This window comes from Zonotrichia leucophrys, chromosome 1 (assembly GCF_028769735.1).
Source record: "Zonotrichia leucophrys gambelii isolate GWCS_2022_RI chromosome 1, RI_Zleu_2.0, whole genome shotgun sequence".
Classification (NCBI taxonomy): domain Eukaryota; kingdom Metazoa; phylum Chordata; class Aves; order Passeriformes; family Passerellidae; genus Zonotrichia; species Zonotrichia leucophrys.
This window is the reverse complement of record NC_088169.1, coordinates 27721224-27748798: the sequence shown is the minus strand read 5'-3', so window position 1 is coordinate 27748798 and position 27575 is coordinate 27721224. Positions and strand designations below refer to the sequence as shown.

Here is a 27575-nt window from a genome sequence, read left to right as displayed (position 1 = left end):
TTATTTTGAAAATGCCATTTTAATGGAATTAATGTGAGTTTAAACAGAAGCCAAGTCAACACCCTGAGATAAATTTCTGTAAGTGGAAGATACCCATCCTTGCTCCTTGGCTGGGGAATCTGAAGGGTTATTACTGTCTCAGTGGGACATCTGATGGCAGCCTGTCCCTCCCTGGTGTGGTGATGCTGGTGTTGCCACAGCTGCTCCTTATCAGTGTGGACAGGTGGGGCAGGTGTCATTTGTGGGCCCTGGGGAAGGGTCAAACAAACCCTAAGCCAGTAGCTGGACCAGAGCTTGTATTTTCAGTCAGCATACTTACAATTTCCTGGGAAACTTGGGGGAGCTTCCAATTTCTTGAGAAAACATAAGGGCTGAGAGTGCCCAGAAAACCTGGGCAAGCCTCTGTAGTGGTGGTGTCACCCAGGTGCTCAAGAGGAAAAGGTTTGATGAGGTTCCACCGCAAAAGGTGCCCTCAGGAGAAGTTCTGACTTAGAAGTGCCTTTCTCTCCCTGGAGCCAGATTGGGCAGGAGGGAGCTGCATCTGATGGTTTCTTCCTGCATTTTGCACCTTTTTTCCCTGTATCTTATTGTAGCCCTAGTGCTGCTGCAGCATTCAGAGTTGGAAACAAACCCACCAGCCTCCCGAGCCCTGTTCCTGGGTACTCCTGCCTTTGCCAGGAAGTGGGATCACTCTCTCCAGATGTGATCATATCCATTAATCCCATGTTTAGAGGCCAGTCATCTTTCCCTAATGTCATTCTTTCTGATCACATCTCTCCAGATGTGATCATATCCATTAATCCCATGTTTAGAGGCCAGTCATCTTTCCCTAATGTCATTCTTTCTGCAGATACTTCTCCATGCTTTTCCATAGTGGTTTCAGCCAGGCCACAGCACACCAAGGAGTCAAAAAATGTAGCTATTCTCACTAAAAAAATGTCAATTTTTGAGTAGTAAGAGCATTTAAAATTCATGTGCAAGCAGACATGATATGGGAAGGCTTTTTTTATGCCACACCGCACTGAAATTTTTGTGGTGTTTGCCCAGACAGGATCGTAATTCAAGGAAACAGATGGGACCTGTACTGAGTGTAGGATTCTCTCCAGCCACTGCTGCCAGCCATCAACCAGTCTCCCTTTGCCCTCAGTCTGCAAAACAGGTACAAGTTCAGTCGCAACTACCCCAGCAAACCTTTGCACTGGAATTAAGAAAATTTTCTGAGGAGCTGAACGAATTTTCCCCCAGTCTCTGTGTTAGGAATAATGGGAATACCATGGTAACAGCTTTCCTTTGCAAGAAGGAAGTGATATTTTGATGGGGGCTGCTATAAAAGATGGAAACAAAACTGATACAAATGCTGTGATTTTGAAATGAACTTAGTAAATTATAGATAAATCTTCTCTGGAATGCATTGTATAGTTATCTGTCTTCCACATATTTTATCCTTTTATAGATTTTTATAAAAGGAATGAAAAGATCAGGATGCACGGGACAAATAAAACAGGAAAAGCAATAATAAAAAATAATAGTTGATAATTTTCATCGACAGAATGACAAGGTTTAAGGATTCTGCAAAAGACACTGAGATTGTTAAAAAGAAATCAAGAACAACCCAATCTTACTGTAATCCCTAGCTATTGTAAATCTCTTGCAGTTTGAGAAAATAGATGACAAAGTCTCTTCACAGATAAGAAAAGCTTATTTGAAAACAAAGAATACAGACAAATCATGGACATTAAAGGTTTTTAATTATTCTGGTACCAACTAAAGAAAAAAACTGAGAAAAAAATTAAAGGAGGTTTATTTTCTGTAGAAACAGTGAAGGACTGTTTCCCTACATAATTTGAATAAAAATCCTGCAGAGGCTAGTGAAGACATCATTGAAGGAAGTAACAAAGCTCCAGTTACTAATGGTTCCTCACTGTTCTGGCACAGACTTCTCATTCTGGGCTACTGAGCTCTTTTACCATCTGTAATTCTTCCCTCACAGTTGTGGGCTTAGGACTATGCACTTTGCAGTTGGAAGGACTGCAGAGTGGGGACACGTTGTCACTGGATCACATGGTGACAGTTCTAGGGGTGTATGAAGTCAGGCTCACAAAGCTGTGTCCAGTTTTGGTGCAAGTGCCAAATGTGTTCTCATTGTAATGTATAAAAAGGGAAGGAAGGGATGCAGATGTTTTCATCCTCAGAATCTTTGGAAGTAAAGGAGTACATTAAGAGAATAGTTGTTGAGGTGTTTTTTCATTTTCATACCTAATGAACTGAGGCACAGACAGGCTTTCACAAAACCTGAAAGTTGGCCTGCTGTGCTAACCATTGCATTCTCTGCAGAGAGAAAGACTTTAGAATGGCTTTGTAAGGGTTGGTATTGTTAAAAGTTCAGTGTTAGCGACAAAGAAGTACTAGAAGAGATCAGACAAGAAAGGCAATGCAGTCTGGAGTTGTTACAGGACTCCTGACAAGCAGCAAGGAGCAACGCTTTCCAAGAAGTATGAAAAAGGATGCTAGGAGTTACTAGCTGGACAATGTGCTTTGAAATACTGAAAGTCTGTCTTGTTGGCAGACAAAACAAAGGAGCCTTTTATCTCTCAGACCCACTGGACTTACATAGAAGAAAGACAGGGACTCACCTTTAGCCCTGAGGCCAAGTCACAGATTGGTTTGCACCTGTATTGCTTATGGTGAGCTCTACCCAGAGCACACAGAACTTAATCATGAATCTGCCTGGGACCCCATGTGGTGTTCTAGTAGCCCTGAGGTATAAGCATGATAGGTTTTATGGTTTTCTGTTCTATTTGGCATTTTTTCTTTTCTGTTGGAGTGGTGGTTTTATTTCATGAAACTGAAGATGCATGGTACATGACCTAGGGCCGGGCATGAGGCTGTCAGACCCAAAGTGAGCATTTGAAACTGCTGGGATAACATTACAAAACTGCATGGAGCATAGACAGCCATGCCTGTTGTCTTCCCCATGCTTTGGGGAACACTCCCCAGAGTGAGTTATTCCCAGGAGGGTGCTGAGGCTCAGGAAGAGCTGACTGGAGCAAACAAAGCCAGAACCAGACAGAGCAAAAAGTAAGCACTGGGGATGATCAAGACTCTCATGACTGACTTCCCTGTAAGTTAATCCAGAAAAAGGGGGAATAGATTGTAAATAGTTAAATATACATGATCAAGAAAGAAAGCTGTTTTCATCAGATAATTTGCTTTTATATTCACAGAAGTGGTAAAGAAATGCTTCTCATCAGAAGAGGCTGGGATCACTCAGTGCTGGGCTGGAAGCATCTGATATGTGCTAGGGATGACCAGTGCCACACCACCTCCAGCCTCAGAGCCCAGCCCCAGCTGGTTTTGCAGGGAAAAAGTGGGGCTGCATCACCCCAGGTCTGAGTACAGCTCCCAGTTTGAGACCTGTGAAAACACATGTGAGCACATGAGTGGGAGGCAGAGTCAGCCCAGTCCACCAACACGTGCCTTTGCCACCCAGTCTCACCCTGGGCCTGCATTTACACCTGCTTTGGGAAAGGGAATGGCTGGAAATGGCTGTTGGGTGCCTGATAGGATTATCCCTGTGGGCTCCTTCCCCACAGGAAAACACCCCTGCTCTAGGCAGGCAAGTGGTTGTGGGGCCAACACAGCCAACTGGCCTGTCTGCCTTCTGCACGGTGCCCAAGTCAGGCTTTGAGATTTAAGAGACTGCAAGATACTAGAAATAAAATTTCTGATGTAATACCAGTTATCTGTGCATTCTTACACAGCTCTTAAATTTATACTTCCCCTGGTTTGATATGGTTGCAATGCAATGAGAAGGTAAAATGTCGAACAATTTTCTTTCTTCTTTGCTTCAAATACAGCTTCATGGGCAGAGCTAACAGAAAAGCAAAAGCCAGAAGGAAAGCAAATCCACTACTTTAAGAATTAAAAAAAACCCAATACAAAACAAAAAAAGGATTGATAAATTATAAACAGCCTTAAAACAGATTTCTGGTGAGCAGATGGTAAGAGACAGTTTTTGTCACTCAGAATGGTAGTGGTTAATTGAACACAAAAGATAAGAAAATAACAGATGCATTTATCAGTTAATTTGCTTTTCTATTCAAAGACAAAAAAAATTATAGTGACTTTAAGTAGGAGTTGTATCCCTGTTACAATAGGAAAGGGCTTATTTGGAAGACAGCAAGAATAGAAGGAGGTATTAAAGATGTCTCTTAAGTAGATGACAGAAAGCAATAACTGGCTACATCTGCTGAAGTTTTCCATTTTTGTTGTTCTATCAAGAAAAGTCAGATCCTTGTTGATGCAAGAGGATGAAATGTGTTTGTTAATTATGTTTGAATAAGATAACAAACTGTGATCTCAAAGCCATCTGTAAATGTAAAACCAGGTGGCTGAGCAGCAGAATGAAGATCACAAATAGAAGATCATAAAAATTTAGGGTGTAAGAACCACTTATATGCCTGGTCTGTTTATGAAAAAAATGCAGTAAAGAGTTTCTATATTTGTAGGCTTTACCTTGAGAACAGAATTTCTCAGGATTCCCTTTTGCTCTTTGGCCCTTCTTTTTATCAAGAAAATTAGGTTTTGTGCAGGCAGCACTGTGAGAGAATTCTCCCTGAGGTGACCTTTCTTCAGCACAGCCAAGATTTTTGTTATTGCCCCCTGTGACCTCCCGTGCTTCCCCAAAGATGCCACTTGAGCCCCTTTGTGGGGCATTCTTGGGGCTCCTGTGCACAGGAGTGTGGCAGGAGATGAGAGCTTCCCACAATTGGTTGTGAGGCTCATGGAAAACGGTGCTTTGCATTTCTCTGCTTTCTTCCTCTGACCTAGATTTTTAGGATTTACTCCCCCTCCCGCTTTGGTTTGGGTTTGTTTTACTTATTCCTGGAAACCTGCTGCGATGATCTGAGCTACGGAGGAATGCTTGTCCTTCCAAATCTGAAGTCAAAACCCATTTTCTGCACTGTGTCTTTTCAGTGTTTGCCCGTCCCTCTTTTTAAAGACACCATATTAACTAATTGAGATGAGACTTTACACACCATAATCTTTCATAATACAGAATTAATTCTTTTCTGTAACAAGTGGGGAAATCACACAGAATGGGAAAAAGTACTCTAAAAAGTGAAAAAGACTGATTTTCAGGAGCATTTGTTTAATTTTTTTTATAAATGAAGTACAGATTCACGTTTTTTAGAAATCCATAAATCTTGACCCCAGATATTTCTAGTCAGCAAAAGCCATTTCCATACACTTGCCAAACTTGCATTCAGTTGATACGTGCTTAAGGCATGGATATGTGAAATATATGAATGCTACCAAAATAAGTGTATACATGTTCCCTTTGTGAATATGATGGGTATATCTGTTGAAGATGTGTTATTTTTACATGAAGTATGTTACTGCAAACCTTTCCTAAAGGTTATTACTTTAACTAGTAAACAAACATGTAAAGCTAGGTAATATTGGGTTGAAGTTAGAGCAGAATAAGATAGAAGTCAGTGTCATTAAATTGAACTCTTTGGGTTTGCAAACAAAAAAGTGTTCTCTGCAGCATTTTAACACATGCCTTGGAAAAGAATCTGTCTTCACGAGTGCTGAGAGGCAGTGATATTCAGACATAATTTGTAAGAATTTGCTCTGTGTATTGCAGGCATCTGCAAAGCTTATATTATTGCAGCCCCTCCCTGAAATGAGGAGACATTTAACATTGCCATGGTTAATGTTAAATAAACAGTGCTGGAGAGCGGCTTTTCGAGTGAGCTCTGGAGTTTGATATGGAGGGGTTGTAACTCTGTAGGAAACTTCAGGTCGTTTCTAATACAGCATTCATTGTACCCTTAACACAGCGGGAGCGTGTATCCCTGGATCATGTACATGGCTTTAGCTCTGTGTCAAAAGTTGGAGCTAATTGAAAATTGGAGCTAATTGCATTATCATGTGAAAGGGTTACAGCAAAAGCATGAAGGTTTGAGATGGAGTAAAATGTGAATCTTTGGAGAGATTTGATTTTTGCCTCATTGTGGAAAGTCTAGCCTTTCCAACATTTATCATAGTTTCTTGGAGTTATATAAGGTGTTTTCCCTTCTGAAATGCATGAATTAATTGATCAACCCAAATTTCAGTTTAATTAAGCTTTCACTTGTGACTTACTCTTTGATGTGTGTAAATATATTCTGTATAATATCAGCTTTTTTTCATGCTGATTTTGAAGTCCTTTAAAAGTGAAATGGGGATGCCTCTAATTGAGGCATTGGCTCTGTATCTCCAAAGCATCGTGCCTCCTTATTATTTATTACTTCCCTCTAGAGAACTATCAAAGTGATATTTTGAAAATCTGAAATTCTGACTTTTCAGAATGCACACTTTATTAAAAAAATGTTGGAAAGCTATTTGCAAGATTTCTTAAGCAATCAGAGCCCTTTAGGATGATTTCTGAATTGGCCGTTACAGTACATGACACGCACAATGAAGTTAAATTGTCATTATTAAAAATTAGCAAGTAAAAATGAGGCAGAAGCATCTATGTGGAGTGTCTCATTGCTGCAGATTCAGAATCTGAAATGCCTGTCACATCTGCAGCTCATTATGACCCGAAATGGGAGAGTGCCTGGTACATCTGCGAGAACAATGCCTGGTGACTGCTGGCGCAAGTGGACATAGCTGGTGCAGGGTGTGCAGGGTGCCAGCAAGTCTTTATCCTTGATGTCACGTCCCACATTGCCTCCTGACAGCTGGCACAGGAGGTCATCATCGCCTTTGCAGCACTTTGTCTCCATTTGTACTGAAAGCACTGAGAAGCCCCATTATTTTTGAGGAGGGCATTTTCACGGGTGGCTGGTCATTGCCCACGTGCTGCCTGTGGGACCAGGGTCTTGTTTTTTGTGCCTGTGGCCAGCAGCTCCTTAGCTGCCTGCAGCAGGGAGCCACGGGCACGAGGCCAGGGAGCACCTAGCATTGATAGGGGCATGTGCAGTGGCTTGGTGGGACTCCTTTCCCTGGGTCTCCATTCCAATGTCACAGACATGGTGAGGGTGATGGTCTTCATTCCATGTGGGTAGTGGGGTTTGGAGGGATTTGAATACTCAAACTCAGTGGAAATTTCACAGGAACAGAAAGAGGTACATCTTACTCATACAAACACATATGCCCCTCTCCTCCTGTTTTCAACTCTGAAACAAAGAAAAATTATGAAGATCTTGGGTTTAGTACTCACAAAATTTGTATTTTCCCCAGCCTTTTTTTCGGGAATAGAAGAATCATTTTAACGAGCACATCCAACGAAATCAAAGGGAAGTGCTTCCTTGGTATAAGCCAAACACCTGGCAGGGACACTGAAAGCCTGTCAGTTTAAGTTTGGCAGAGCACTAAGCAACTGAGGGTGGATGGGAGGCAGCATCCGGCTGCTTTTCCCAGGAAGAACTTGTGCCAGACCCAGTCCACAAACCTCCTGCAGCCGAGGTGATGCTTGCAAGGCAAGCAGCACTGCTGTGAAAGTTTCCACTTACCTGGGTCACAAATCCCAGACCTTGCTTCTCTTGTCTGCAGTGTGCCATATGTGAAAGGCTGCCTACAGGACATAGGTATTTACTTCAACCTGTTGCTCACCAGAGAAATTTAGGACTCAGCAGTACAGGTGGACTCAAACTGAGCTCACCTCCGTTCATCCGTGCACATGCAAACAGGAAAATAATGGCTAAATGGAACAAAAAAAGCCACCCAGGACAGAGTTTGCCGTAGCATGTGTAGGGAAGTGGAAGTGGAGGAGAAGATAGGGGGGTTGTTTTTCAGGGATGGTGCTGGGCAGGAAGCAGGCAGCCGTGTTTGCAGCAGCTCACTTCAGTGAGCACAATGCACACAATTACTGAAGTAAGAGATGTCAGTGAACAAATGCATTTGGCAAACTATTTGTGCTTAATGTATGCTGATTTGTGAAGTCTCTGGTGGTTTTCTTTGTCCCTTGGGAAAAGGGAAGGGGGGGAGAGAGAAAGTGTCCAGTTGCCATGACAACAGAGCAGGGCTGAGGAGAGATGAGACTTATCATATTTTCATTCTTGATGCTCTATATAAAATTATGTAGGTAATTACACATGTACTGATTTGCCATGCAGGAGAACAACTTCTTTTTAGGACACTGCGTATCATGCAACACCATGCTGATCCCCTTTTAGAGCAGAGACACAAATGTATTGACATTTTGCTGGGAATACTGCTGGAGAAATTACAGCAGCAGGAACGAAAGAGGGCGTGACAGCAGCCCTGCTCTCCTTTAAGAAACAGAATAAGAATCAATTAACAAGTTGCCAGTGGAAACCTGGCTATAATTATAGCTCTATTATGCTGGCCGTGTTGTTTTCCCATAGAAAATACAGTTTTTAATTAACTTGTGGATTTGGCACTGACACCTACGCGCTCCCTGGCAGGAACAAAGTCGGTGTTTCCCTGCTCAGCATTGGCACTTTATCATAACTGAAGGTGCCAGTAGCACCCACAGAGCTGCCCTGAAGCTGGATGATCTGGGCATGGTTTTTCCCAGTGTGGAGGGAAGCAGGTGTAATTCTTCTCCCCACGTTGTATTGTGCAGATAAGAAAGCTGGAGGTGTTTTCCTCAGTGGAAATGTTATCCTTCCTGGAGGGTACCTGAACTGGCTGGTCCGTGGGGGGATGGAGGGAAGGAGCAGCTGGTGTTCCTGGGAGAAGAGTGGGGTGGCAGTGGATCTCTCTCAGTGCCCAAAGGCCATGTCCTTCGTGCAGTCCATGAGATGCTCGGTGCAGGAGCTGGGGGGGAGTACAAATTCTGGCCAATAACCTGAACAGGGCTGATTTTGCATTGTCAGGAAAGGGTAGGGAGGAAGTCTCTGCCACCTAGACCTCACCAAGATACCCGTATGTTAAATCTGTTGGGATTTTTTTTTCTTCCACTTCTTTGCCTGACACTTTTTCTCAAAGGCAATGCTGAATTACTTGAGGGAAGTAAGAATATTTCAGCTGTGGCAAACATACTGCTTTTAAAATGCAAATGTGTTATACATGTGTACACCAGGCACTGCTGCTGCTTTTCTTCTGGCACCATTGCCTTGAGAGCAGTTCAGTTTTTGAGTGTCATGCAAAAGCAGGAGGGGTTTTCCTACAGAAATACATTTCACTGTGTAGCGTGTTTCTAGTGGTGACCTGTGTGGGGTGCTCAGGGAATGAGTCTAAAATGCTAAAATGGAGGATGTTTTTAAAGCAATTTTTCTCAGTGGTATATTCTGCCTGCTGCTGGCAGCCAGCAGCTTGGGAGTTTCCCAAGCTGGGTGTCGTGTGTAGTTTGGAGGTCAGTGATGGATTTCTCTCTGAAATGCTCTGAGAAACCTCTCATTTATTCTCTTTTTTTTTTTTTAACTTTTCACATACAATTTTGGCTATTACCACATCCTGTAGCATTCAGATTCAGTTATAATTATACTTTCAGTAAAAAGATAATCCTCTGATTTATTTCAGGCCTGCTGACTGATAATTTTTCACTGAACAATTTTTGCGCAGTAAGAAACTGTGAATACTCATGCTGCCCAGGCTGAGTCTGTTCTGTGTCTTCTTGTGTGGAAGGCTTTCCAACCCCAGCCTGTCCTTATTCTTCTCAGCCCTTTTCTCATTCCACTGTGTCCTGTCATTGCTTGGAAGCTCAGTAAACTCTGACTCACCAAGCAGGAATTAATGGAACCAAACAATTATTTTGAATTGTGTGATGCTTAGATTGCATTTTTAAGTCAAGTTAGAGGAAGCAGGTTTATCCATGTATATACAGTTTGAAACAGAGTGTTAGGAAGGATAATAAATGACACTGTAAAAATATTTTCTGAAACATTTCCTCAGTTTTCTTTGTGTGGTCAGTAAACTACAAAATCATGAGTCAGAGCATGCCAATAGGTGCAAAAGGTGGTATGGAACTAGGTGATCTTCAAGATGCCTTGCAACCCAGACCATTCTAGGATAAAAAAGCTGATGGGTAACTTACTCTGTACTGAATATTTCTCCACCTGGAATCCATTGTTTGCTTAATTTAACATGTTTTCATCATGTGTCTTTGAGTTGTTGGTGTTACTTTATCATCTGTCTGTGAAAGAGATTACACCACTAATAAGCAATAACAGGAATATTGAGCTGTGGCCACACAGCAGGGAGATCCCTGTGTCCCTGCAGACTTATAAACAGTTAAAGAGTGATTTTTCCTTTTGTGGTATCAGAAAACAAACAAAATGCAGAATCTGCACCACGGTCATTCTAGGCAGGAGAAAGCTGTACTGTGCTTAAGGGCTTCTCTGAAGCACTCACAAGCCTTGAGCCTTGAATGAGCAATGAGGATGGTCTGGGGATGGAAAGAGGCAAAGACACTGCTCTAAGCTGGCCCTGGAGTGGGTGGGTAATCAGACCAGCCCAGGGATAAAATGCAGTAGGATGAAATACTGCAAGATTATTTTCCCTCCTTCAGAATATCTCTGGAAGAAGTTCTTGCAAGGTGAACCTTGGCTGCACTAGACTACTGCTTTTCCTGGCAAGGCTTTGAGAATTGCTATTTACAAACCTGGGTGAGCTGTCGCTGGCTCAGGACTGGCCAGGGAAGAAGCACACTGTGGAGTGCTTTCATGGGACTCCATGTAGGATCACAGGACATCACTGCGAGTGCCAAGTGATGATTTGAGGTGTTGCTTCTTCTGATTTCATGTAAATAGTTGGGGCAGTGTGGCATTCACATTCTCTGAACATGATTCCTTCGCCCAGGGTTTTATCCTGGGAAGCTGAAAGGCAGTGAGAGAGGCCTCAGAAAAAGAAAAACAATTCGTATCTCATTTGCTTCTCCTGTGTTGTGCTCATGTGGAATGTTTTTGGAGATTGTTTACCCACTGGTGATTCCCTGATTGGACTCTGGTGTGAGTTGTTTTGACTCAATGGCCAATACAGGCCAAGTTGTGTTGGGACTCTGGAAAGAGTCACGAGTTTTTCATTATTGTCTTTTTAGCATTCAGTATCTATATTCTTTAGTATAGCATAGTACAGTATTCTTTAATATCGTATAGTATAATAAAGTAATAAATTATCCTGCTGACAGCATGGAATCAGATGCATAGTTCTTCCCTCCACGAGGCTTGCTGTGCTTTTACAACAGGGCAACCCTGAGAGATGTCCCTCTGACATGGGAAAGGAGTCCTGGAAAAAAAGTGTTGGGTTTTGGTTTGTTTGGCTTTTTTGTGTTTTGTTGGTTTTGGTTGGGTTGTTTGTTTGTTGGGGTTTAATTTATTATTTTTTAATTCTAATACCTGGAAATGAAAAGGGAAGCTCACAGTTTACAAGCAGCTAGCTGCCTGTAGACTGCATTTTGGTTAATCAGCTGGAGCACTATATTTACAGTACTTTGGCTGTGCTGATTTTTGTTCTCACAGAGGGCAGAGGTGCTTTCAGAGCCTCAAGGGGGATTTGTGAGCAGCAGGGTTGGGGTGCTTGGCCTCAGCAGCTCCCCTGGTTTCTCTGAGCCTGGCAAGGCTTAGGAGAGTGATGGCAGCATGCTGCTGAAGGTGTTTTCTCAAAGCATGCCATCACCCTGATGCTGTTTGGATAGGAATGGAGAATGGTGGTGAATGAAATGACTCCGTGGCCAGGAGGAATGGGTCAGGTTTTTATTTACAACAGTCAAAGAAATTAAAAAGGAAAAAAGTTTCCTGGTCCTGATCACCTTGTTAGGGTTAATGCAGTGAAACAGAGCAAAATACAGAGCTTTTTCAGAAATTGTTTTCCACCTGATTGAATAATTTCAATTCTTTTAAGTCAAGGAAATCCAGTGTTTCCTCAGCAGCTGTTGCAGCAAAGATGACTGCATTTATATTTATATTTTGCATATATATTTATATTGCTGGAGGTTCTTTTTCACTTTATCACTGAATGGCCCTTTACAAATAACAGATATTCAGCTGCTTAAGTGCCTGGACATTTGACATCATATTTCCTGAAATCTTGCATGAAAAGATATTTGCATCAGAGATGCATGACCATTATTACATGGCTAGAAAATTTACTAAAACAGCAAGAATGGTGAATAAGAATGGCAGCATACAGGCTGTAAGAGAAGAGACTGGGATTTCAGCAAAGTTTTATGTCTGGGACATTTTGGCATAAGACATAGAAGCCGTCTGAAAGCAGATCACACATTCTTACTCTGAAGCAAGGCACTAAATAGGATGATCACAAATATACCAATGGTATAAAAGTGTACAAAAAAAGGAGAGTCCTAATTTTGCTTGTAATATGGAAAAGTGGGATGAGGCTTAGGAAACAGGGGCAATTCATGGAAGGGAAATAATATAAAAAAAAAAATAAAAGACTGAGAGGTGGAAGAATTAGCCTAGTGATTTTGCATTTAAAAGTTGCAAAATCCCCCCTCTATCCTGGGCCTCTGGAGGGTACATGTCAGCAGATCTGTGTTTGTCACATGGTGGGGGATATGTGACATGTTGTGCATGACAGGCACAACCTTTACATCAAGCATCAGTAGAGAAACTTGTAATCTGTTCTGGCTGTAAGATGTTCTCTGAATTTTTAAATCCTGTTGATTACAAGAAAAAGGGCAAAGTGGACCTTGTCTTTTGGGCAGTATGTCTTTTTAACAGGAATGGCACTGGCAGAGTTCCTATACTTTTTTTGCCATTAAATAGTGCCATTAATTCTGAGCTTCTGCTTCAGACCTTTGGTGAAGTTGAGATGCTCAGTACTTCAGCCCTGTGTGTTGTACAGTTGTGAAGAAAGCTCGTGCTTTGCTTGTCATTTATCTGAACCTTTGACTCCAGATAAGTGAATTTCTGGACAATGCCTTAGTGCTTGTTATTGTATTCACCATGGGTCGGTGAGCTTTTGGGCTGTCAGTGATTTTCAAAGTTGTTTCTGTCCTCTTATTTGACCCTTTTTTTCTGAGGGTTTTGGAGACTAAGCAAAGGTGACCCACCACCTTTGTAATTCTACTTCAGAAGTAGAAGATGATATACTAGTAAAGTACCTACTCATTATCTAAACAGCTGTGTAATTCATCTTGGCTGTCTTCATATGACAGAACTACTTTTCTGTGGGGTTTTTTTTGGTTGAGTGGATTTTTTTTTGTTGTTGTGGTTTTTTTGTTTGGTTTGGGTTTTGGCTTTTTTGTTTTGGTTCTTTGTTTTTTGGTGGGGTTTCTGTTATTATTTGGTTTGCTTTGGTTGGTGTTGGTTTTGTTGTGGTTTTTTTCTTTGTTTTTGTTTGGTTGGGGTTTTGGGTGTTTTTTTGTTTTTTGGATGGTCTTTTTTGTTTGTTTTGGGGGGGTTTTTTAGCAGTGAACAATAAAAGGTCACATTTTCTTGTGGCTCCTTGTGTGAGGTTTCTGGCTTTTGATAGGCAGTGTCAGGTGTTACCATAATAAGGTATAGGAAAGTTACTTAATTACTGTAATTTATTTTGAAATTGACAAGGTTTTCTGCTGTTCATTGCCTCTTTAGTTGGTGTATTTTAATGAACTTCAATGATAGGATAAATGCCTCTTGGGTCATCATAATATGAAGTGTGTGAACCCTGTATGCAGTAAGGTATGGTGTAATTATTTTTTGCTCCTGTTATGTGATGGATTTTGAACCTTCAATTAGGAAACAGAAGAAGCTGAATTACATCTGTGAGCAGATGGAATTGGAGCTCCTCAAGCTGCTGTGTTCTCTGGGAAGACACAGCAACAACATACCAGAGAGAAGAGGGTTGGTGAAAAAGTGCCTTTCAAGGAGACAGGAGAGATAAATGCCAGGAAAGAGGGCAGCTAACCTTTACACTCTGGGGGATTTTCAAATGGGTCTAGTTTGCAATGACCATCCAGAAATGTAGACATCAGGCTAAAGTAAATCGATTTAGTTCATCATTTACCAAAAGCTGCAGCTCAAGGTAAAACAGAGCTACAGAATTGCTTCAGTGTTTTCAAAACTGTTTATGTTGATATAAACAAAATTATGCAAAAAGCTAAAAATATAAAAAATAAACTAAATTGAATAATTTTTTATTCAAATCAAGGACTTGAATAGCATGGACATTTTTTTTTTTGTTTTGGTTGATTGGTTGGTTGGGGTTTTTTTGCTTGTTTTAGTTCGCTTTGGTTTGTCTGTTTGTTTGGGCAGGGAAGGTTCAGACAGAGAAGAAGAAGACAGTAAAGCTCTGTTTAGCTGTTTTGGTTCTTTTTCCCCCAAGATATCCTCCCTTTCAGGAGAAGGCTGGGTAACCTGTCTACCTGGAAACACCAATGTACAGAAATGTATTACAAACGTAGTACCCAGATCCATCAGTCTCATTCCACTCTGGCAGTTCGTTGTTAAGGGAAGGGCTCGTGATCTCATTCCTTCTGCCTGTCTTCTGACTTTTCTTTCTCAGTTGAAATAGCATTTCTCAAATCATACTAATGTCAAAATTGAGACATTGTGTTGCTTTGCATGTATAGTACTGTCAGCTGATCAACATGAAATTTTCTTCTAATAAATCTAGCTGTAAGTAAATATACATGAGTTCCTGGAAAACACTGTACTGAACAGTGGAGTGCTGTAACACACTATGAAAGCTCTTCAGGAGTGTGCAAACTAGAGGAGGGACGTTGTGTTAGACCGAAGCTGTCTGATCTGGGTGTTATCAGAAAAAAAGTTGTTAACGAATGGCTAGCCCTGAGATATAGAGATATGGTATTTTGCGGTGCAGAGAGGTACTTCGTGTGCATTCTTCTCAAAAATCTGGCTCAGTGTCAAAATACCTTCCTGCTCTTTCACAATAGAAACTCAAACAGGAGTAGCACAAGTCTGTGACAATCTCTTGGAGGCTTTACTCCTAGGAAATGTTTTTCTCCCCAAAGGTTAGTAGTTACTCTTTGTGGGGGGGAGCTGTTTCAGAGGTCCTTGCAACCCCTTTCTCTGCTCAAGTGATGTTCACAGTCAGGAGCCCAGTGATCTCCAACATGGTTCTGATTCTGAACAGCAATTGGTTGTGCTGGAAGTTTTAAACTTTCCATGTAAGCAATCAGCTGCTGGAAAACATGCTTCTATTTTCCATATCACAAAATTAAAGAGTTGTTGGCTTTCTGTCCTCATTTTTGTTTTCCTTTCCGCAGTTGTGTATTTGCGTTTTGTCCACAGGCCAAGTCTGTGTAGTTCTTGGCAGGCTCTCTCGGACATTTTTCTACTGAGCTTTTATCAGAGCATCTAGGTCTGGGTTATACATGAAATAATGCAGAGAGGCTGAAGAAAGGAAACCTGTACTACAGCCTTTAATTAACGCTGTGTGCGTGTGATCAGCGATAGGCGAGCCACAGATGCACTTTCATTTTGATGCTCTAGTGCTTTTTTGCTCTGCAGTGACATTAATAAATAGATGCAGGCGAGCATTTCAGATTTCATTGCTGCCTGAAACGCCTTTATTTTTTGGCTTGCCCCAGTTCTTTTATGAGGCATCATCATGCTCAAATTAGAAAGAAACTAAGCTGTATGTCACTGCTGAGAATTATTGGATTATTCAATTACTGTGAACAGTGCTCGCAGAACAAAATATTCAAGAAATATTGAAGGAAAAATTCCTAGATAACCTAGCTACATAAAGGTTATATGTTCAGGTGTGGTTATAGTCCAAATGTAAGGCAAGGGGGTGAGATTAGGGCAAGGGGCAGCTGCAGGGCTGTGCATTGTGGCTGGTGTGATGAATGCTGCCCTGGCCCTTCTGGTGAACTGTCCTTGTGATTTAACAGAGGAGGGGAAAGAGGTTCGTGAGGCATTCTGGGCTGAGGAGTCCCCAGCAGTTTACAGGGGTGCAAGGTGGTGTTCCCAGCCAGCCAGGCCTGGGGACCAGGAAAAATCCCATTAAGACCACACTGATTTCTTTGTCACCTGGCAGTTCAGGGAAATGGAAAACAAATGGCATGTGGATACCTTCAGTGTGCTTCTCTGTAGAAAATGAACTTTTTTCTTTAGCTGAATGACTTAAGGCAGGAGCTAGTCACAGTTTCCATGCTGAACTGAGTTCTGTGTTACCTAAAGCTGAATATCTAAATTATTTATATTGCCAAGCCTGCATTGGCATCAAGCATGGGATTAGGCTGTTTTGTTCATGTGTAGGCTAGAGTCACTGGTTTGAACCAAACATAACCTTATTGGGATTATGTCTGTACTTGTGCTTCAAACTTTGGCCATCTTTCTCCCAGGAAGTCTGTGTTTGTTTTATTTTAACAACAACTCCTTCATGGTAATAAATGTTCCTATTTAGTGAAGAATTTCAGGTAACTGAGAATACTCTGGATGGTAAAAATTTGCCTTCTGCTGTCTAATAGACAGTGCAGAAGTAGGTAAGTCAGTTAACAGCAAAATAAGTATTACAGGAAACCAAAGCATGAATTCATTAATTTTAACGATAATGTTCCTGTTTTACACCAAGCTTAAGTGAATATAAATGTAACTTCTTGAAGAGTCACTGGCAAAAACCATCTGTGCAGGTTTTTTGTATTGCATCTGTGCTTAAGCTTGCTCTGCATTCTAAGAAGAGCAGCAGCAACAGCAGCCGACCTTCAGCTGACTCCCAGCAGCATTTCCCCTTTCAGCAGCACGCAGGAGCTCTGCTGTGGTTGTTTGGGATGGTGGTAAAACGTCAGACCTTTTATTTTTACCACTAACACAGTCTTCCCATGTTTGTTATCAGCAGGTGGTTTGGCAGGATAGCTCAGATTTGAGGCTTAGAGCAGAGAAACGGTGAATTGAGCTAATTCTTAATAAGGCTAGTTATCTCTTCACTGTTATTTGCAGTACTGTGGTTAATAGGGTATCAGGACTCTGTCCAAGAAGTAGAAAGAATGAAACAAAAAGCCCATTGTCTCCGTAGTGATGAAGGTAATTAAAAAAGAATGGGACTGAGGGGTTCTATATGATGCAAATCATTATCTTTGAGCTTTTCTTATACCTCACACCTTTTGACCTAGATGAAGTTGACAAGTATTTCTGCTCTATAAATTTGGTTCACAACTCAGTGATGGCTTTTTTGCTCATCAAGGGATGCAAAAGGTTTTTGTTATGGTCACTGATTTTCCAAGAAATCTTAATCATTTGCAGACATCTGCATTCATTTAGATGCACAGAAGGAAAAAGACAATTTCATCTTGCTTTATTTGTGATGGATCTCTGGTTTTGTTAAAAAAAAAAAAAATGCACCCAGGGAACAGATCCTTAGGGAAATCACCGGAAACAGTTCCATGTTAAATTTATAGATCCAAATATGTTATCCTTGGCCTTTCTTGAAATGCTCCAGTGGGATGTCTACATGAATATCTCCAAAGGTAATAATACTGATGAAGATAGTGATATGGAAAACTGGCTGGTGTAATTATTCATTAAAAATTTTTAAAGCTGCTGTGAGCATTGAATCTCAAGTCATGCTCTCAGCTGCAAGACAAAGCAGGAGACATGCCAGTTTCAAGAGGTATTGTATAAATGACATTTATTTGACTGAGAATGACATAAGTCAGAGTTGTCAGCATCTTCTGAAGGATCTGAAAGTCAGACTACTTGAATTTTTTGTTACAATTATTACTAAACTTGACTCAAACGGGCAGAGATCATTAAATATGTTTTTAATGCTGCTCCCACCCCCACACACTTCCAAGCCAAGGTCAGAGGGCAGGCAGATAGCTGATTATTTCATCTCCCACCCTGCTGCACAGACAGTGTATTGGAGCGGCACTAATGCCTGTGCTAAGATTAGTAGCAAGCCACTTTTAATCTTAACTTGCAGTTGGACACGTCTGACCTATAAAGCGTAGGTGATGAGAAGTGATGTCAGATTTAGTGGCTTTCCTCTGCTAGAGTGGAGATTGTCAATTTTGTGGCATTTAAAACTGTTTCTTCTCTGCTGGGAGCGATGACTTAAGGCAGCAACTAAAGTCTACGAAAATGCAAACTGACCTGCGAATACTCGTCACAACCTGCAGATCCCAGCCTTACAAGTGAGCACATTAAAGGAGGAGGCAGTCCACATTCTCCAGGGCAAGGAAGTGACTTTCTCTGCTTCTGAGGATTATGTTTATCAGGGTCATTAAATTCTGATGTCAAATGTGACTTCTAAGACGTGATTTTTTGAATCAGCATGTCTGTGGAAAACTTTATAAAGCGTTATTTTTTTGTAGTTTCATACGACTTTCATAATGCATTTCTTTGCTCAAATGGTGACACCAAATAGTATGTTTGAGGCCAATGAGATCTTTTGATGAATGCTTTCTTTTATATTCTTATTCTGTGTGTCCATAAACTCCAGGCTGCAGCATCTCAGATTCAAAAAAAATGCAGAAGGTGTGTTTTGATGTGACTGTCTTATAAAAGTCATGTGTCTCCAAACTAATAATTACATTAGATATAATTTTTCATGTTAATTTTGCAAAATATTGCTGTATAGTCCTATGACTTTGCTTCTTTTCCAAACTACCACAATGGAACACATGATAAAATTTCATCCTGTTACTCGTTCATTGGCATCATTGGAGTATATGGGAATGTTTCTCAGTGTGCCACTAAGACTGAATAGTTTGTCAATGATATATCCACTCTTTAGTTCACTCTTGTTAAATTCTGATGTTGGGGTGGCTTCAAGCTTCACCACCCCGGCCTTTCTGTAGTGAGCTGTGTGTTAGTGCAGTTACACCTTTCACAGGTTTGTCCAAGTCTGCACATGTGTTACCAAGAATTTTCCGCAGGAAGCCTGGTAAGTTGTCAGTGGTTCAGATGGTGTGATCCACTAAAAGATGGCCTCCTGTCAAATATCTATTTTGTCTTTTTAAAGCCTGAATATAGAGCCAGATTCCTCGCCTGTCTCAAATGTGATGCTGGTTCCCGTGTGAAGATGCTGGCTGCAGGTAATCCCCTTCTGAGCAAGGAATTCCAGAGCATGTGGTGCTGGAAAGGTCAAACTCATTTGCAGGGAGTTGTGTTTAACTGTGCGGTGCAGAATTGAGCTTCATTACTCGTAATTAATCCTCACGGTTCCTGTATGTCAGTTTACAGACACAGCCGTGAAGGTAGTCCATGGAAGATAATTAATATTTGTTATTCCTGACTTTGAAAAGACTCTGGATAGCACTGTTTATAAGTCCTTCCTACTGGGAGAGCCTATGAGGAAATTCCCTGATTAAATCATCAGTGCAGTTGTCTCTGCCTTAAACTGTTGTTTTACAGTAATTACTGCCCTTTCAGAACAGAAGGGCATGGGGTGACATGGTGGAAGACACTCACTGGCAGATTTTCACAGTTTCAGAGAAAATGTCCTTTGGGGAAAGGTTAATGCAGTTATCGGGCAGGTTAATGCTCTGGCATTCCCCGAGGGCTGTTCACTGATATGGGTATGGGGGGGTTCTTTATAGTATTTTTATTTTAAAACTATTAGGCTGCTCAAAGAGAGTGAATGAAATCTAAAAATACATGTTTTATTAAAAGAAGAATTTTCTTTTAGAAAATATAGGTCAAATTCTACACAGTTGTCAGTAGGAAGTTAGACCTAGTTGTAGCTGAAAGTAGAAAATAGTCTCAATTCTGTGAATTTCACCTTGGGTTCAGATGAGATTTTGGCTCCCTATTTGCATAGCAGCCTCTGCATACAATCTTACCATTATTTTTCTGTATTGTATTGTAGACTGAGCTGAAAGATTAAAGAAGAGTGATTTTTGTGCTTTGTAGGTCCATTATCAAACAGAAGACATAATCTTATTTCATGTTTTGATGTTGATGTGAAGCATTTTTCAACTTTATATAAACTCTGCAGCTTAAAAAGATGAAGACTGATTTTTGTGCAATTTTAGAGTCTGCAAACTGAGAGATTATTTAGTACCTCATACAAAATTTCACTCTCTATAGTCCAGATCTTTCATTTCTCCCTTTTTGCCATTTCTGTAGGAGAAACAAATATACAAAAGGCTTCTTCACATGCTAGAGTTTTTAGAAAATATTTCTGGATTCATGTAGGTACTCAGTGGCTTTTGGCCAATTCTTAAGATGTAGAGTTTTCTGGTTTGAATGACAACTTACTCTCATTAGAGTAATTCTAAATTATTGTGGAAAGAAGGAAAAGCAGTTAGTAAGTTTTGGGAAAACACTTCTGTTAATGAAAGGGCTTCTTGAATATGAAATAACCTATTTGATATAAGGCTGGTATTTTATTGGTGTATGAACTAGGGTCAAACTTCCTCGCTATGAATTAGAGAACTTAACTGCCTGGATTTTAGTGCCATCTTTCTGGCAAGCGTTCAGTGATCCAGTGAAAAAATTTAATCTTTTTTCTACTTCACTGGTTTGGCCATCATAAGTAATGCTATTATGGACTCTAAAGTAGCAGCTTTTTGTCTTTTGTGACCTAGTACTCACATTGTCAGAAGTGCTGCATTTGCCACCTTCATGGTACTAATTAGTATGTTTATAATGAGCCTCCAATACTGTAATCCTCATCAGTCTACACACCTGACAGCAGCTTGCATATCTCAATGGAAGACAAAGTCAGGGAGCTAAACTCTCTGCCATATGGAAGTTGGCTATGAAAATGCACTTCTCTCTAATTCTATCCCAAATATACTGGTGTTTTGAAATGTACCCTTTCTTTATGGATAATAGGTTACAAACATTGGAGAGTTTTTATGCAGAGGTTTTAAGAAGAAAGAAATAATAGTTCAGAGAAGAAAAGAAATAAATAGATAGGATTATAGTCCTAAAAGCTAGTGAAAGGAAGGATTTGGTTTTCAAGGTTTGCTGTAAAGTTTGCTCTCAGAGTCATATGACAGCCATAAATGGCACAGGGTGCAGAGCTGTAATTTCTGCAGGGATATCATGTTTATCAGGATTTGCCAAAGTGTCAAAAAAACCTGACAAACTAAAACATTGTGTTGTCACACAAGGGATATGGTTGGGAAAAGTGTGTGGTGGAAAGTGATGGAAAAGCAAAGGAGAGAGAAGAAAAAAGCTTTACCTACTGGGACACTTCCATCCAGTGGCAGCATTATGATTTTGACAGTTCTCGTTACAGGATGGGCTGTCTTGCAATGAATGCAGCCTCACCCAAGCAAGGTGGAGCAGGTGTGGGCTGAGCATTTGGGATCAAGCAACAGCTGAACTTCTGGGGTCCCTCAGAGTGTTGACACATGCCACTGTCTCTCCCAAGTGCTGTGGTGGTGTGGTGCTGTGTCCTCTGTGCCAGCAGGATTTATGTGGATCCACAGGGATGGCTGGTCTAGTCCTACTCACCACCAGCTTCCTTCTCCTGCTGCCTCTCAGAAATTTGCTTCCACTAAGTTTGGAGCAGTGATGCAAAATATAAACTTCTCATCCTATTTATTTCTGTCTAAGGATTTAGAGGCATAGCACCTGAAGCTTTTTTTTGCCTCTGGCTTAAACATTTTTATGCTTGTCCTGCTAGACTGCTTCTAGGCAGGGGGTCCCAATCTCTTTACCCCATGTACTGCTCTCAGTGCTTTTTCTCCCTCTCCTTTCCCTCTCCTGCTGCTGCTGGGGTTTGCCCAGCTGCATGAGGGAGCAAAACCAAAGGGAAATTAATTATACTTCATCCTGGGTTAATTTTCATATGGGTTAGTTCCCTGACCCAGCTCTCTGCACAGCATCCAAATATTCATGCTGGCAGGAGCAAATGGGAGAGGAAAGAGCAGGTGCTGAAGAAGGCCAGAGCATCCTCTGCAGCAGCACTGCTTTACACTGGGGCTTTGTGCTCCTCTGTCGCAGCACGTTAGACAGAGCTGCCTCAGGAAGGGGGTTTGTCACTAGGATGTGGCACCAAGGGCTGGGACAGCCCAGACACGGAGGTTGCAACCACTCACAGAAGGCTGGCACTGTCCCAGCCCAGCTCACCACGGATTGCCATCATCACCTTCCTCCCCAATTTTCACTGATTTCTGGTTTTGAGTCGTGGAAAGTATAGATAAATTCTTACTCTCAAGGCTTTAAAAGGAGCTGCACTTGGGAAAAACTTCTCTTAATAAGGTCCTGTCACTTTCCAGAATTTTCCAAATCTATAGTAAAAAGAAAATCTGTGATTTCCCCTAATAATAACTTCTGTATGTACTTAATACTAGGTTATTATTCATGGTTTTATGTTCTTATACTGTGTGAATTACACTTTACTGTGTGTCACCTTTTATAAGAAAAACTACTTTTTCCTTACTTTTTTTGTTAAATAATGCACTGTAGTTCTTGTGTTTTATAATTCCCTGGGGACTTTTTGAATATTTAAAAGATGAGCTTGCTGTCAGCCTTCATACCTCTGCCTTTTTATTTGAAGAAACTATTGGCATCTTTATGTCTAAGCTCAGGTAAAGGAATACATTCATACAAATTTTATACAAAGCTTATGTTAGTGTACATTGGATATGTAATAGTAATACGATTTCTTTAGGTAAATAATACATTTACCAGTTGCAAAGCACAGACTTTGGGGGAGTTTCTTAAGGAATAGCTATAATATTGAGTTCTTGGGATTAGCTTGGTATTTTTATTCCTGTCAAAAGTGCAGGATGTTTTGTTTCAGCACCAGGGATGCAGTGTGCACAGGTGCTGTGCCTGGTGTGTGTGCTGGACCCAGCACCCTGGTGTGTGGGGTCTGCCCCAGAGCAGTCTTCAGTGTTGACTGATCATTACCAGCCCCTGGTAAATGATCACCCTGGGGCAATGGAGGACAGCAGAGGGCTCTCTGAGGTCCCACTGAACTGGGCATGGGTTTATGCTGTGGCTGGTGGGGCAGGGAGCTGGGATGAGTTTGTGCAGCAGCTTGGTGGGCAGGGCTGGAGTGGAAGGAGGACCCCCAGGAGAAGGGCCCACCTTCCATTGCTTCTAAGCCTCTTTGCAAGTCCTCCTGCTATCTGTGTGTGGGGTATCTCCTCGTGGGTTTGTGTACATGCATACCTTAAAGCCAGACTGGTTTCACAGAGGTCTCTAAGTTGTTATTTCCTGAGCAGCAGTTCGTTAATGCAAAGTGCATGCATGGGAACGCAGAGGGCTCTTGACCTGCCCGGTGCCCGGCAGCGAAGTTAAGTGAGCATGAAATCATTAACACAAGGCTGCATTTGTTTGGAATTGCAGTATAACACAACCCTCTTGCAGTGACCATAATGCTAATAGATGTAAAGAGGTTGCAAGTGCTCAGTGGAGTGGCATTTCTGGGTACATGCTATGCCTGGTGCAGGCAGGGCTGGTCCCTCAAACCAGGGCAGTTGGTGTCACAGGATTTTCTTGAAGAATCTCCTTTCCCCTCACATCCACCCTGGCAGTTTTCACTAGGTCTGGCAGCTCTTCACTGCTTTTATTCACAGATAAATTTGAAACTGGCTTTTTGCTGAGAATCCAATTTTTTATGAAATTAAAAATAATGTCATTAAAATAAAAAGTCTTCATCATGTTTTCTGTTGGCGCTTGCTCTGGGAGAAGCCTTGTTTAAAGCAAATCCTACAGAGGGTTTTGCAAAGGTCTGAAGAATGAAAAGTACTTAGTGAATGTTTTCCTCATTTAAAAACAAATTCTGTTGGCTAGGTATAGCTCTGTGACTTGGCATGAAAACTCTGAATTTATTTGGCTCTGTTGGTCTTGGCTGCGGCGTGCATCTTCTGCTAATCTTGGAGAGTTAATGAATTAAGAGCAGTTACTTATTAAAGCAGCTGCATGGTGCTGACTTTGCAGGGAGCCTTGCAGCCCTGGTGCTGGCCTCAGGGGGCTGTGGGGCAGGGGAGGCTGGTGCTGGGGTTGCAGGAGCCAGTGTGGGGCAAGGAGAAACTGTACCAAGGCCAGTGAGGGCTATTCCCCAGCATCCATCTCTTTTACATCATTATTCTGGTTTTCATCCTGTATTGCTCCATAGCTTACCTTGCACCTGTAAAAGGGGGTTTTATGTGCCCAAAATTGTGCATGCTTTTTTCCCAAAGGTTCATCTCTCTACCAATCCCGGCTGCCCCATATGCTTAGGCGGTCATGATTACAACAGAAGTGTTGCTATCAAAAAGATAATAAGCACTTAATCTACCTGCAAGTCTTGTGTTACTACTGATGAGCTTTTGCAGGAGCAGCAGCTGAGGGCTGCAGGACATCTCCCTGCATGCCTTGTTTATCTCTGCTGTACCCCTTCAAGGCCTTACTATGTTGTGCTTGCTTGTTCTCAGGAAAGGGATCTTTCAGCGGGATGGTTCAGTCAGCATTGTCTCCTCGGTGAAGCCTCAAAGAATTTTGTATGTCTATAGAAATGGATTTGGTTTTTTCTTCATTTGTTGGTTGTTTTCATGTCTAACAGATATGTATGTACCTCCTGTATTGGTTCAGCCCCCCCCCTTCCCCCATTTTTGTACCTAGGAAAAGGTTTTGATATGGTAAATACAGACTTTTAGTCTGAATCTAGGTTTGCCATTAGATATTTCTATGTCTTTTTCCCCTAGGTTAGAACACACTTTGTGACTGGAAACCTCTCTCCTCTGTAACAACCTAAATGTTGTTAACAAGTCACCTCTGACCTCTCTTGGGCAAATAAGAAAGTCTTTTGGAATTGTTTCATTTCCCCAATCTCAAATAAATTTTGTATCATTTTCCTGAATCCAAGCCCTCTCTAATCTGTTGGTGCTCTCCCCGATGGATGGGCAGCTGTTGGGACAGGGTGCAGTGCTTGCCTAGGGACTTCCCTGCTGCCACAGACCCTGATGCTTTATTCCTTAATCCTTGCAAGTACACCTGAGGTTTTTCATAGGGGTGCAGGGGTTTACTGTGGCTCAGAAGAACCCTCCTTGTCAGGCAAGATGATTTAAATAATTGGCACATCCACAGTTGTGTTTATCCACCCCGCCATCCCTCGCCCTGAATTTTGACTCTTCTCCAGCTGTTACTGAAAATTGATTGGTATTTTCTTTCAGATCATTCATGAAGACACGAAGCAGTTTTGTAACCAGATCCCTGTAGGCCCCATTAAAAAAGCTACTCTCAGATGATGAAGCCCATTTATGATTAGAGGGGTTTCATTCATGTGGATGAACTCATTGTCAGCTTCTTTTTAATCGATTTGGCATCAGCTGCATTGATTTTGTGTAAGTGCTTTTAAAAACAGTCAGGGTTGCTAGTTATGCATGTGTCTGGGTGCTGCACAGAAGTCTGTCCTGGGATTGGAGATTGCTTCTGCTCATTGTTCTGTCAGAAAACAGCAGCAAGTTTGCTTGACCAGACCTGTTTCTCTTAAAACCATGTTGATTAGAGTTAATTAATTATGCTATCATCTTTTCATTGACTGTATAACTTGGACTGCTGTGTTTAGAAAGTAATGTTTCGTTTGTTTTACAAAACACTTAGGATCCTGGGTCCAGCCTGCAGTTTATTACATATAGGAAATACGGTTTATTTGTTTCTCACAGGCTTTCATCCATAAATTTAAGGGTGTGTGAATGATGAGCTGTGATTTACCAGCCAGGCCATTCCTGGGTGTCTGCCTTTTCTTTATTTCTCGATTCATGTCCTCCAAAAAAAAATAAAAGTCATGATACATTATGGGTTTTTAAAGGGTGTTTGTGTGTGTTCGTTCCCCTTAGTTCTCTCTTCTGTCATCTCACTACTTGAGAGCTTGACAGACTGTTTTAGCATTACTGATTGCAATAACACACCAACCAAAATTCATCCATGAAACAGAACTATAGTGCTGATTTCAAAAGCTTTAACAAAAGGCTTCCCATCTGGATCATTTAAAGCTCTCGTATGGTTTGTTTCAGAGTGTGAAAATTGAAACGCTCCGTTCTGAGAACCCAGAACGGTTTGATGTATAGCAAACTCAACAGTTGTTTTCCAACACACTTGTTTTTTCTGTTCTTCCTTGTTTTGTTTAGTGTTATAATTCGTAAACAATTGAAGATGCCATTCCATTCCCTACAATTTTAAATTTTGTTACCTTGTTTATGCTGTATTAAACCTTGAATGAGACCAAAATTTATGTGGTGACGATAACTCTGCATTTGATATTGCTCCAGACTATTTTATTTTGATTGAGACATTTATTATTTTTAGTTCTTTGCTAGTTTTATGATTACCAAAGATAATTTCTGTTTAAAAGGCTGACAAAGTGGATTGGTGTGGCACTTTCCATCCACGGATCCAAGCACAACTGAAAATTAGGCACAGGTAGGATAGATATGGGACTCAGCAGTAGAGGAAAGTGCTTCATTACCCTTGCTTTTACCTTACTTATCCAAGTCTGTGCCCTAGCACAAGGGAGCTAGAGAGAACAGACCTGTGTGTCATTAGACAACTTGCATCGCACTCATGTCAAATCATTCTTTTTCTGTTTTTTACCATAGAAAATATTTAAACAGTTGAATTTTCTGTGCTTTATCCACCCCAATGGCATGTATTTCAACCTGAAGGAGTAACTCCTTGAGCTAAAATAAATCAGGGATGTTGCTGTAGGCTGAAATAGTGTTTTGGTCATTGAGTAATTTACTTTGTGACTTAGGTCAACAGTACAACACAACAAAAAGAGCAGCTTTATATTTGAAGTATTCCAAGCTTGTGTTCCCAGCATCTGAATAACAGAAGACTTTACAAAGAAAGATGTGGACACATTGAAATGGCAACCACCCTTGTCTCCCTAAGTTTACAGTGTATGTTTTGGAAATGGACTGTACAGTACAAGTACACTGAAAGTGTCAGTCAGTGATGTTTAGTGGAAAAGTCTTAGATGGCTCAAATTCAGGTGACAGTAAAGAACCTGAATTTTGAAGCAATTAAATAGTTGTACATTTTTGTTAAACTTACAGTAGCAAAACACTCCACCAGTCAGGGACATGAACCCTGTGGTTCAGTTTTCAGTGAGAAGAGAAATGGGAAGGTCATTTGGCAGTGCAAAACTACCTTAAAGCTATTTTTTGGGGGTTCTATGTGCTTGTAATGAGTGAGTTTCCTTTAAAGCTCTGCTTAAGGCAGGGGGCTGGGGAGGGTGTATTTGGGCAGCATGGCTTGTCCCAGAACTGATGAAGGTAAGCAACAGCAAGGCACCAGCATTTTCCTACAGCCAGTGCTGCTGCCCCTCAGTCTCGGTGCAAATTTGTGCTGTGTCTCTCATTTCTTAATGCAACCCTGAAACAGAGGGAAGAGACCTGTGATGTGGCGAATGTAGCCCTGGTATGAGTGGGAGCAGCACTCATTTCAGCAGTACAGAAGTATTTCTGCCAGCTCCACATCTTTCCCTGCTGAGCTTTACAGTTTTGTTTTGCTGCGCACGTGGCTTCATGCCCTGTTGAAAAGCCTTTCTCCCTGCAGAAGCATCCTCCCTGCTGATGCTTGCTAGAAGCATTTTGTGGTACCTTAGGGACACCCTTGGTTTTCAGTATGGTGGTAATGCACAGATAGTACAGGAAAGCAGGAAAGAGTTTATCTGAGTGTGCAGTGCTCCCTAGTTTACTTGTTCAGTTTCTTATTTGCCACTACAAAACAGGTATGGTGCCACTAGTTTCTAAATTTGTTGCTCTTATTCTAAAAGGAGAACACTAGGTTGATTTGTGTCAATTTACAATCCTCCGAAGC

At 41.3% G+C, this 27575-nt stretch overlaps 1 protein-coding gene across 6 annotated transcripts in view; it reads left to right on the top strand.

Moving 5' to 3' along the window:
- The window catches only part of SH3RF3 (SH3 domain containing ring finger 3), a 247489-nt gene that overhangs the window by 41092 nt on the left and 178822 nt on the right, over nucleotides 1–27575 (top strand). For 4 of the 6 annotated variants that reach the window (XM_064709893.1, XM_064709865.1, XM_064709884.1 and 1 more), the window contains one exon: nucleotides 1048–1159. The exons of 1 other annotated variant lie outside the window; for it this stretch is intronic. In XM_064709893.1, the coding sequence (XP_064565963.1) occupies nucleotides 1073–1159 (87 nt within the window). In that variant the 5' untranslated portion in view covers nucleotides 1048–1072. The remainder of the gene's footprint in view (nucleotides 1–1047; nucleotides 1160–27575) is intronic. One more of the 6 variants, XM_064709902.1, reaches the window with a different exon arrangement.